Genomic DNA, 11,741 nt, shown 5'->3' with positions numbered 1-11,741 from the left:
CCGGAGAAAACCCACGGAGGCACGGGGAGAACATGCAAACTCCACACAGGCAGGGCGGGGATTTGAACCCCGGTCCTCTGAACTGTGAGGCAGATGTGCTAACCAGTCGTCCACCGTGCCGCCACAGAAACATTAACAATATTTTGATAATTACCAATTGGGGCAGCTGTGGCACAAACCTTACATTGGGTGGTGGTCTAATAATTTTTTAAAGCACTCTATGTGCCCTGCAATTGAATGGCGACTAATCCAGGGTGTAGTCTGAATCTGGCCCACTCTCATTTGAAATAGGCTCCAGCTTCCCTAAAACTCCACTGAACATAAGTGGTAAAAAATAAATGACTTTTTGGAAGTGTTCCAGAATATCTACAATTGACGAAAAACAAATCATAGTTCTCACAATTTTTAACAGTGTGTTGCAAAGTCTCCCGAATCAATTGAAGAGTACAAAAGTGACAATGAAGTGATTTGCTTCTTAAATAAATTGTCTTTTGCATGAATTCATTCATTCATCTTTTTTTCAGGTTTGGCCTTTTCGTATAAACATATGTTAGATTCACTTGACAAGACCTGCAAATCCGGATAAGCCAAAGCCTCATTAAGCTGATAAAATGACATTATGCAGAGTCCAGAAAAAGTTGCCCAATTCCTTCTGTTTTTCTTCAGCTCGAGAACTTAAACAGGACTGGCCAGTTGACTGCATAGTCTCACTGGAGGACATGACGTGGGACCAGGGTAAGTACACATGAAATTAATGTATAATTTTAATTTGTTTTATTTTCTAACACAAAAACTACAGCGGTGCCTCGAGATACGAGTGACCCGACTTACAAGGTTTTTTTTAGATTGTTTATTTATTTTATTTTTTGCTTTGATTTGCGAGCATAAATTTGACATACGAGCGCTGTTTGGTCGAAGTAGGCTTTTTTAACTCATTTCACAGCAGGCTTCAATCTTTTTATTACCTCTCCCAGTTGAAGTGTATTGTCAACATAAACATAAACTAAAGAGAATTAATGTGTTTTTAAAACAACCACATATTTAAAACAACCACTGCTTTGCCTGAATAATGCCTAATTAGCTTAATGCTTACAAACAATGCAAAATGCCATAGGCGGGCAAACAAATGGCAGCAGTGTTGCAGTGTTACTACCCTTTAAGCAACAGATATTTGAAGACAAATAGTGGCGCAACACATTTAGACAGACAATATAACAATATATCTTATTTCTAGGGTTGAGGTCAAGAAGGTGATTAAAAAGCTTCTCGATGGCAATGCCCTGGGGGTGGATGAGATCCAACTGTTGTGGGCTTGTCCTGGTTGACACGCCTCTACAACATTGTGTGAACTTCAGAGTATGGGGTACCGCACCCCTTAATAAGGGCTGCCCTTTGTCACCATTTCTGTTCTTAACCTGCTCATGAGGCCGGGCCCCCTGGGCTGGATGACTGCTTGGTATTGGGTCTCCCCTCTCATGCCCCGCGGCTGCTCCCTGGATTCTCCCCCTTATCGTTCACTTGTCGGGCGCCCCTGTACGCCCTCCTTTCTAACAAACAAGGGACACCGTCTCGCCCTCGGGCTGGCTGCATCGTGGACCCTGCAGGTTGGGAAGGGGGGGGGGACGTCTTGCTCTCCTGGAGGTGAAGGGGGGGTTGTGGCGGGACACGTAGGGGGGTGGGGGTTGGCTGAGAGGGTGGCATTGGATCCCTGCTGCCTCCTCTGGGTGGCCGGTTGTTAGGGCGCCTCGGTGGGGCCGGCAGACCGTCCTGGGTCCCTCAGTGTGGGGCGTGTCCCGTCCGCGGAGCTGCTCTCGGGTGGACTCCAGTGCTTGATCCCTCCTCTTGATTGATTGGGTGGGGTCCTCAGCCACCGCGGTGCAGGCACAGCAATTACAGGACACTTCTGTCGGTCATTGTGCATGCGAAACGGTGTCAGGCAAACACCCTGGGACTTTTTCGCTGGGTGTGGGGCCACTCACTTATTGCGACAAATAACTCTTGAATATGCAAATTGCTTGGGTATCCCCTCACTCGCAGTCTCGTCCTATAGACTTTTATAATTTACATAGTCACTCCCACCACACTTCAGTTGTACAGCCGGGATCACGACCCTTGTCCTGCATCCGTCTTCTACCTGTCCTTGTCCTGTCCTTCCCTCACAGGGTGTAGCACTACTGCCCCATACAACACTCATATCTAATGTTTAATTCTTCTAGATATGTCATGATTTACTTTTCTCATCTTGTTTACAATTAGTGCTTTGTCTTTTGTCTTCGTTTCTCACTCCCCTCGAGAAACTTTGTTCAACTGATCGACTCTGATTCTCAATAAATATCAATTGTAATACTAAGAAACCACAGCGGCAGCTTAAAAACTCCACTGTGACACAGTAAAACTGTTCCAGCATAAAAGGGATACAGATCCTCCATTCTGCTTGACCTAACAGCCGAACAGCACAAAAAAAAAAAAAAAAAAAGGAAGTTGAATCTCAGATTCAGGAGGAGCAGTGTGGTTTTCATCCTGGCCCTGGAAAAGTGACCAGCTCGAGGGTGCATGGGAGTTTTCCCAACCAGTCTCCATGTGTTTTGTGGGCTCGGAGAAGGTGCTAAACCGGGAGGTCCTGTGGATGGTACTCCGGGAGTGTGGGGTACCTGACCCCTTAATAAAGGCTGTTTGGTCCCCGTATGACTGGTGTCAGAGTTTGTTCTGCATTGCCGGCAATAAGACGGATTTGTTTCCAGTGAGGTTTCGAGTCTGCCAAGGCTGCCCTTTGTCACCATTTCTGTTCTTAACCTTTATGGACAGAATTTCTAGGCGTTGAGGGGTCCAGTTTGGTAACCTCAGCATTGCATCTCTGCTTGTTGCAGATGATGTGGTTCTGTTGACGTCATCAAGCTGTAATCTTCAACTCTCATTGGAGCGGTTCGCAGTGTGAAGTGGTTCTGATGAAAATCAGCACCTCCAAATATGAGGCCATAGTCCTCAGTGGGAAAAGGGTGGAGTGCCCTCTGGGTCAGGGAAGAAATGCCGCTCCGAGTGGAGGAGTTCAAGTCTCAGGAAGAATGGAACGTGAGATGGACAGGTGGATCGGTGCAATGTCTGCAGTGATCTCTGTTTAGGTGTGTCGTGGTAAAGAAGGAACTGAGCCAGAAGACAAAGCTCTCGATTGACCAGTCGATCTACATGTCTACCCTCACCTATGGTCACAAGCTCTTTGGGTCATGACTGAAAGAACAAGATGCGGAAACAAAAGTAGTTTCCTTCGTAGGGGTGTCCGGGTTCTCCCTAAGAGATAGGGTGAGAAGCTTGGTCATCCGGGAGGGGCTCAGAGTTGAGTCACTGCTCCTCCACATTGAGAGGAGCCAGATGAGGTGGCTCGGCCAACTGGTTAGGATGCCCCCTGAACTCCTCCACCTTGGGGTGTTCCGGGCACGTCCCACCCGTAGGAGGCCCTGAGGCCGACCCAGGACATGCTGGAGAGACTATGGCTCGCGGCTGACCTGGGAACGCATCGGGATAACCCTGGAACAGAACGGAAATTAAATGAAATTTAATTCTATGAATCCTGCAGAAACCCTCAAACATCTGACCACAACTGAAAATACTAGCTCTGCTTAAGTGTGGGACCCTCTGAATTCACACTGCAAACTTACTTCAATGTTATTCAGCTATAGTATATTTATTTTCTTTTACTGTATAATAGTTTTATGAATATTCTGTACTTTTCAGATGAGTGTGTGTATACATACTGCTGCCGCTGTGGTGGACAATTCAACTTGACAGAAGAGGAGATGAAATGGAGGCAAGAGAATGATGTTGAAGAGAAAACAAATGAGAGCCAACATGTGGTTGTATGCTGTGATACTTGCTCTCTCAGTGTTTATGTCAAACTGTCATTGAATAACAAGACGCTAAATTCTCAATGTCAATGACAAAGACAATACATCAATATCCTTCTGTGGATTTTTTTTCACCCCTTTCTGTTTATACATTCAAAGTCCCTGTGAAGTGAAAATGTCTTCTAAATTTGACACACAACAAAGAAGTGTAGTTAAGAACCCTACCAAATTTAAATGATTAAAAAAATCGCCAAGCAAATAAAATGAGGCTTCAAAAGAATGAAAAATCAGAATCATCTTTATTTGCCAAGTATGTCCAAAAAAAACACAAGGAATTTGTCTCCGGTAGTCTAGAAATCTAGACTTTCCTCCTGCTCTTGAACCAGTGTTGTTTTCGTCAACGATAGCGATGATGCGATGATTTCGTTGACGCCCTTTTTTTTCATGACAACATCGTGACAGTGATGAGCCAAACAAGATTCTGACACTAAATCATGACGAGACGTGTGCCAGGATTTGTTGATGAGACGAGACTAGACAAGTTAGTGAGTGGTCTGTCAGACGTTCAAAATGCACGCTGTACAAAAAACGTTGTTTGTACAGTGGAACCTCGACTTTTAAAGGACCCCAATTTAACAGATATCGGGAGTAACGGACCATCTGGACAAATATAGTTGCCAGTTGTCACTTAAACTCCCGATATGTTAGTTCCAGAATTGGCCACTGTTGTTTACTGGCGCTGTGGCCAGAGTATGGAGAAAGTAAGGCTCTGCTTATGATCCAAAACCCACAAACTCATCTGTGAAGCATTGTGGAGGTAATGTCATGGCTTGGGCTTGCATGGGTGCTTCCGGAACGGGCTCACCGAATGAATTCTGAAGTCTACAAAAGCATTTTGTCAGGCAGTTTACAGAAAAATGCATCCAAACTAATCGGGAGAAGCTTCATCATGCAACAAGACAATGACCCAAAATGCTCTGCCAGCACAACAAAGGACTTCATCAGGTGGGGAAAGTGGAAGGTCTTAGACTGGCCAAGACAGTCACCAGACCTTAACCCAATAGAGCATGCATTTTACTTCCTGAAGAGGAGACTGAAGGGAGAAACCCCCAGAAACATACAAGAGCTGAAAGAGACTGAAAGAGAACTGAAAGACAGTAAAGGCCTGGAAAAGCATTTCAAATGAAGAATGCAAGTCTGGTGAAGTCAATAGGTCGCAGGCTTGATGCAGTTATTGCAAGTAAGGGTTATGCCACCACATATTAAATGTTATTCACTTTAAATTAATTTAATATTTGTTCCAATACTTTAGCTCAGTTGAAAAGTGGGTGGTTTCAAACAAAAGGTGCTCTGTCCTGAGTTGTTAACCACATCTAGATGTAAATACCATGAAATAAAAACTAAAATTCTGAACTTTTGTCTCATATTCATCTTTTGATCTGAAACCCAAATGTCTTCAACTCTCAACAAAAACGAAGGAATTGACCTTGGCGTTCCAATTTCCAATGAATAATGCAAGTCTGGTGAAGTCATTTGGTCACTATTTTTCTCAAATATATTTCCAAAGGTGCTATTGACATGAAAATTTGATGTTGGGAACAACTCAAGTCATCCATACATACAAAGAAAGTACAACAAATAAGCTCAAAAATAAAGTTGTGTGTAATGTGAAAAGGCACAGGGAAAAAGTATTGAACACGCTAACTGGTGTTTATTTCATACTTTATACAAAAGCCTTTGTTTGCAATGACAGCTTCAAGACACCTCCTGTATGGAGAAACTTGTCACATGCATTGCTCTGGTGTGAGTTTGGCCCATGCCTCCATACAAGCAGTCTTCAAATCTTGAAGGTTTCCGTGGGTTTCTTTTATGGACGTTGAGTTTGAGTTATTTCCATAGATTTCGATTGGATTCAAGTCAGGTGGTAGGTTGAGCCATTCTAGCAGCTTTATTTTTTTTCTTTGAAACTAATTGAGAGTTTTCTTGGCGGTATATCTTGGATCATTATCCTGCTGAAATGTTCACCCTCGTTTCATTTTTATCCTTCTCGTAGATGGCAGCAGAGTTTTGTCAAGATTGTCTCGGTACATTTGCCCATTCATCCTTCCTTCAATAATGTGAAGTTTACCAGTACAATTTGCTGAAAAGGAGCCCCACACCATCATGTTCCCACCTCCAAACTTCACTGTTGGTAAACGTGGTGTGCATTATAGTATCCATCCATCCATCCATCCATTTTCAACACCGCTTATCCTGGTTAGGGTCACGGGGCGCTGGAGCCTATCTCAGCTGACTACGGGCGAAAGGCGGACTACACCCTGAACTGGTCGCCAGTCAGTCGCAGGGCACATATAGACACGGACGACCATTCAAACTCACATTCACACCATCACTGAGTTGGAACTGAACCCATGCTGCCTGCACCGAAGTCAGGCGAATGCACCACTATACCATCAGTGACAACAGTACCTGCAAATTCCAGGTCTTTTTTAAGCTCTCCACAGGTGGTCCTTGGCTCTTGGACAGCTCTTTTTCTTCTTATTATTATTCTTTGCACTCCTCTGTCTGAAATCTTGCGAGGAGCACCTGATCTAGGCAAATTCATGGTGGTATGGTTGGCTTTCCACTTACGTATTATGGCCCCAACCGTGCTCATTGGAACGTTCCGAAGCTTAGATATGCCCCTATAACCAATGCCATTGTTGTTTTGCAATAATTAGTTTGCGATGGTCTTGCGACAGCTCTCTTGAGATGTGTCTTGACTCACACCTTGTCAATGAGACCTTTTTGAAGGCCATCAATTAGGACTGAACCAGCTGATATTCATTTGCACTGACAAGGAGCTGGATTGCTGTTTGATTATTGAAAGATTTTAGGTGTTGTCTTGGCTTTCTATGCCTTTTTGCACCTCCCTTTCTTCTTGTGTTCAATACATTTTCCCTGTGTCATTTTACACAGAACTTAATTTCTGATCTTATTTGTTCTACTTTCTTTGTATGTCTGGATTACTTGGATTGTTCCCAACATCTGCTGAAATTTTCATGCGAATAGCACCTTTTGAAGTATATTTAGTGAGAAAAATGGTGACGTGTTAAATACTTATTTTTATTTGTGTGTGTGTGTGTGTGTATAATATTTGAGACATTTCATTTTTTGGGTGGTGTGCTACGACATTCTTCTAATGTACAATGAGCCTCATAGGTAATAAAAATTTAAAAAAATTATATGACATAACCTGTACAACTAAAAAGAAACATTCCTTTTTGAGAGGGAAAGTAAAAATAAGGAAAACAGAGATAATGTATTTGCAAAAGTGTGCAGACCCTCATAACTGGGGATGTGGCTGTGTTCAGAATTAACCAATCACATTCAAACTCATGTTAAATGGGAGGCAGCACACACATACCTACCACTATTTAAAGTGCCTCTGATGAACCCCAAAACAAATTCCAGATGTTCTCGTAGCTTTCATGATTTTTATGTTTTCTTTGCTTCCTCGTGGAAGTCTGAAGGTTCATGTTCTGCCTTGTTTTCATCAGACTGTAACATTTCTCACTTGTTTGGGACATTTTGTTATGGTCCGATGATACCTAGGCTCAACCTTTTGGCCATAAGTCTAAAAGGTATGTTTGGGGCAAACACACTACTGCTCATTAAAGGTCCAGTATTTTGTCAAACCAACTTTTGCTAGTATTTGGGATGTGACCTGACCTGAAGACAAGCATGGTGGTGGCCGCAACATGCTCTGGGGCTGTTTTTCTTCAGCTGTTATGGTACTGGGGCCTTCCTCGAAGTGGTGAAAATTGGGAACAGTTTCAAATTGTATTAGCACAAAACCTTTAGGCCTCTGCTAAAAAGCAAAGGTCAGGGAAAGGAAAGGAAAGAGCTGAACTTTATTTGTGGTTAATCAGTGTTACTTAAAAGGCAGCAGGTGTGTACTGACTCATTTAACATGAGTTTGAATGTGATTAATTCTAAACCCAGCAACATCCCCAGTTATGAGGGTGTCCATACCTGTGCAACCACATTTCAGCTGTTTATTTTTGCTTCTGCTCATGAGATTTCATTTTTGCTTATCACATTAATGGCAAAAAGTTCAGTAATTATTTTGGCCTTTTTTTTTTTTTTGTCATCACAAATATCTGGCATTCAAACAGGCATGTGTAGACTCCTTATATCCACAGTACGTCAAGTAGCAGATTTAGATTGTATAATTGTAGAACATTTTTCCATGTATTTCAACAAACTGCCGTGTGAACACCTTTACCATTGTGTATGCTGTATAAACATACCATCAAATCATCTTTTTGTGTTACAGGAGTTGGAATAGAACAAGACAAGAGAAATGGCTTCTTTGCGTCTTATAGAGACAAAGGAAGACTACTTTTTGAAGGCTTGTCAATAAAAATAAAATTCTGGCATCGTAAAACAAATAATCAAATAAATATACAATCAGTTTCTAATTTATATGGTATCTACAGTGCTTATTATTCACAGAAAGTATAAAGTAATAAAAAATACAAATCTTTGCAGTACAAATGCATTCTGTGACCCGGCAAAATGACAGTATATTGTGACCCCACAGGGGTGCCAAACCCCAAATTGCGAAGTGGTGCCCTAAATGACAGAGCTATTCTCCTCTCAGCAGGACTGCGACAGACACACAAAGGGATAAAGACTGGTAATGACTCTTCTCTCTCTGGTCACTCAACCTGCAAAGGTCACAGCTGACAGAGACTCTGAATGCTGATCATCTCTCATCGTTTATCCCCTTTAATCCATGTGGCTATGCCACTCTCCTCGCAGAGCTGCAAGAGGAATGCCCAAGAAAGTGAAAAGTTCGACACAAGAAGGAGTGGAAACGATTTTTTGGAATCCTGCACTAATTATTATTTTTTTTCTCTCTCTCTCTTCATCACAATCAGCAAAAGTGGTCAGTAGCATTGGAGATTATCCAAAGTGAGGGCGGGGGACTTGACAGCTGATGTTTAAATGAGGGGTTTGGTAGAATATTGATGTGACAGACACAGAGACTCACAGAGATGGGCAAAGAAACAAAATCACTTTCACTCACACACCACCTGCAATTAGAATTAGCATGCTTTAGATCACTTTTCAACATCCCCCAACACCATTTATCGAACCAGCCCGTTCCCTTCTCGCACGCACAAGACAATTCAATGTAGCAATCATTTTGTTGCACGTTTGTAACGAACAATCACATGGGCTCGGTTCACAGTTGAAGTTAAAAATGTTCACATGGAAGCATGTAATTTAATGTCTTTATTTCACTTTTTGTTTCACGAGGCTTATCGGAGAAATGCCTTATTGGGAAAACAGAGAACATTTTACCTTATGTTTTGTCGCAGATAATATTTTACCTTATGTGACTCAAGCCCATACCTGTACCTCTACGGTGTAAATAATTTTTTCCTTTCTGTTTTTAATCAATATTTTATCTCCTAGTAAAAATCACCCTTTTTTCCCCACAATATGCATTGGCTTATTTAGTGATTCTGCTACTTGTGTCAATAAATGTAGTGGGCAAAATAAAGATCAGAAACCATTGCTAAGAGTGATAAAATTATATAAAATAATAAGAAAAAGAAACCGTACCGCCGATGTATATTTAAGGGTTACATACTGTATATGAACATGCCATTTTAATATGTGTGTGACCAATTGCGGGTAGAGCTAGGAATTATCACATAACACCAACCCCCCACCCCCAGCACCCTATTTGTGTCTAAGAGAATTGAGGACAAGGTAAAAAGGATACTATGCCTGCTTTGGGCGTCTTTTGATGTTTATGTGTGATTCTACGTGTCATCTTATAATTTTGATCGGTAACAGTAAAGACATGGCCCACAGAATTTCGGAATTAATTTTACTCATAAGAGTATTTGTATTATTGGCAATTGTTATTCATTAAAAGGTCAAAATTGTTTCTGAGGAAAAAAATATTTTGCCAACATTTCATTCCACTTAAGTATTCGAAATGAAGGTTTATGATTTGCAACATGTTTTCTGAAGATGCTAATTTGAATTTGTTAAAGTGTTAGAAATATTGTATGTCTATCGTTACTGTGATTTTATAAAGACAAGCGTGTAATGTGTTTAATGAGTAGTCAGGATTATTTATGCACTTGTATCCGCAGTTTAAAGGGTAACACATGTAAATTGGGCAACTCAAACAATATTTTTGAAGTCGTTTATGTCTTTACTGTTATAAAAAGAGGTGTGAATGTGAGTGCAAATGGTTGTTTGTTTCTATGTGCCCAGCGATTGGATGGCGACCAGTTCAGGGTGTATATATAGTATATACTGAAGATGGCGGCACGGTGGACGACTGGTTAGCACATCTGCCTCAGAGATTCTGAGAACCCGGCCTCGCCTTGTGTGGAGTTTGCATGTTCTCCCCGTGCCTCCGTGGGTGTTTCTCCGGGTACTCCCACATCCCAAAAACATGCACGGTAGGTTAATTGAAGAATCTAAATTGTCCGTAGGTGTGAATGTGAGTGCGAATGGTTGTTTGTTTCTATGTGCCCTGCAATTGGATGGCGACCAGTTCAGGGTGCCTCTAGCCCGAAGACAGCTAGGATAGGCTCCAGCATGCCCGCGACCCTAAGGAGGATAAGCCGTACAGATAATGGATGGATGGATGGTTGGCGTACCCACAGAAAGAGTGCTGTGCACTAAACAGAACAAAAACTAATGAAAAGTAACTTCCCTGTTGCTAAACTGCAGCAGTCCGGGTTAAACATAAGTAATGTGTATTGGTTTATACTTTAGGTCGCCAATCGTCTGGGGGGAACAACTCCCTGCCCTGTTCCATCTGTGTAATGCGTCCCTCACTACCTGTCCCCTGTCCTGTTCATCTATTTGCATGGAAGGCCATCACATTATTGTCTCTTTTTTTATCGATCAAATCCACACCGCATCACAGAGAAAACCAGCAAGCAGGTTTATTATCCAGCTTCATGTACTCAGCTGGCAAGGCGATGCTCAATACATGGATTTAATCATAGAATATCCTATAAAAAAAGAAAAGAAAAGGCACTATATTTTTTTCATCAGTTGTTCACTGTCCCTGTATGAGCATGCATGTAGCAACAATGGCAAGAGCTACTGCAAACGTTTTTTGCTGGGATTAGGGTCAAGGGATTACAAGAAGGGCATATTGTCAATATGCTATCAACACTTTAGAGCTATCAACACTGATTTGCAGTTAATAAAAAAAAATAGATTTTTTTCTGGGAACGTAAAGGTTCAGTTTTCAGGTCTGTACAAAAACACTTTCACAATATTATTTTCAGGATTTGGTGGGTCTGTCTTGATCTGTCATGTTTGACATTTGATACCCATGTGAAACAAATTGTAAATGTTCAATGTTTATTGTATTTTTATTTTGTGCATTGCAAAAATGAAAATTTTACCTAGTGGATGTATCTTATTCCTGATGAAAACATCTTACGTTACTTATTTACTCTCTCTCTCTCTCTATATATATATATATATATATATATATGTGTGTGTGTGTACACACTTATACACACACACACATATATATATATATATGTATATTTTTTATATACATTTTCAGCCAGACAAAAGCAGTCTTTGTTTTAAGACACAAGATCTTAAGAGTCTTATCAAGTCAATTCATACTAGTTCCATTGGCAGATTTTTACTGCCACTTACAACAAAACATCCATCCATGTTCCTTCCTCCGAGTCTTGTTCACGAGTGAGGGAAGAATGGAGCTTGAGATCGACAGGCGGATCAGCGCAGTGTCTGCAGCGATGCGGACTCTGTATTGGTCTCTCACGTTGAAGAGGGAGCTGAGCCGAAAGGCCAACCTCGACCCAGGACATGCTGGACACATTTGTCTGTTTTAAAAGT

General features: G+C 41.6%; 1 protein-coding gene across 9 annotated transcripts in view; it reads left to right on the top strand.

The window, feature by feature from the left end:
• Positions 1–11,281, top strand: part of dnajc24 (DnaJ (Hsp40) homolog, subfamily C, member 24) — a 36,123-nt gene extending 24,842 nt beyond the window's left edge. For 4 of the 9 annotated variants that reach the window (XM_061772904.1, XM_061772905.1, XM_061772902.1 and 1 more), the window contains exons 4-5: positions 667–735; positions 3,730–5,252. In XM_061772904.1, coding sequence (XP_061628888.1) covers positions 667–735; positions 3,730–3,932 — 272 coding nt within the window. In that variant the 3' untranslated portion in view covers positions 3,933–5,252. The other 5 variants (XM_061772910.1, XM_061772909.1, XM_061772908.1 and 2 more) reach the window with 5 other exon arrangements.
• Positions 11,282–11,741: the final 460 nt, after the last annotated feature.

This window comes from Phyllopteryx taeniolatus, chromosome 5 (assembly GCF_024500385.1).
Source record: "Phyllopteryx taeniolatus isolate TA_2022b chromosome 5, UOR_Ptae_1.2, whole genome shotgun sequence".
In the NCBI taxonomy this organism is placed as follows: domain Eukaryota; kingdom Metazoa; phylum Chordata; class Actinopteri; order Syngnathiformes; family Syngnathidae; genus Phyllopteryx; species Phyllopteryx taeniolatus.
The sequence above is the reverse complement of the archived record's forward strand: the minus strand, read 5'-3'. Positions and strand labels throughout refer to the sequence as shown.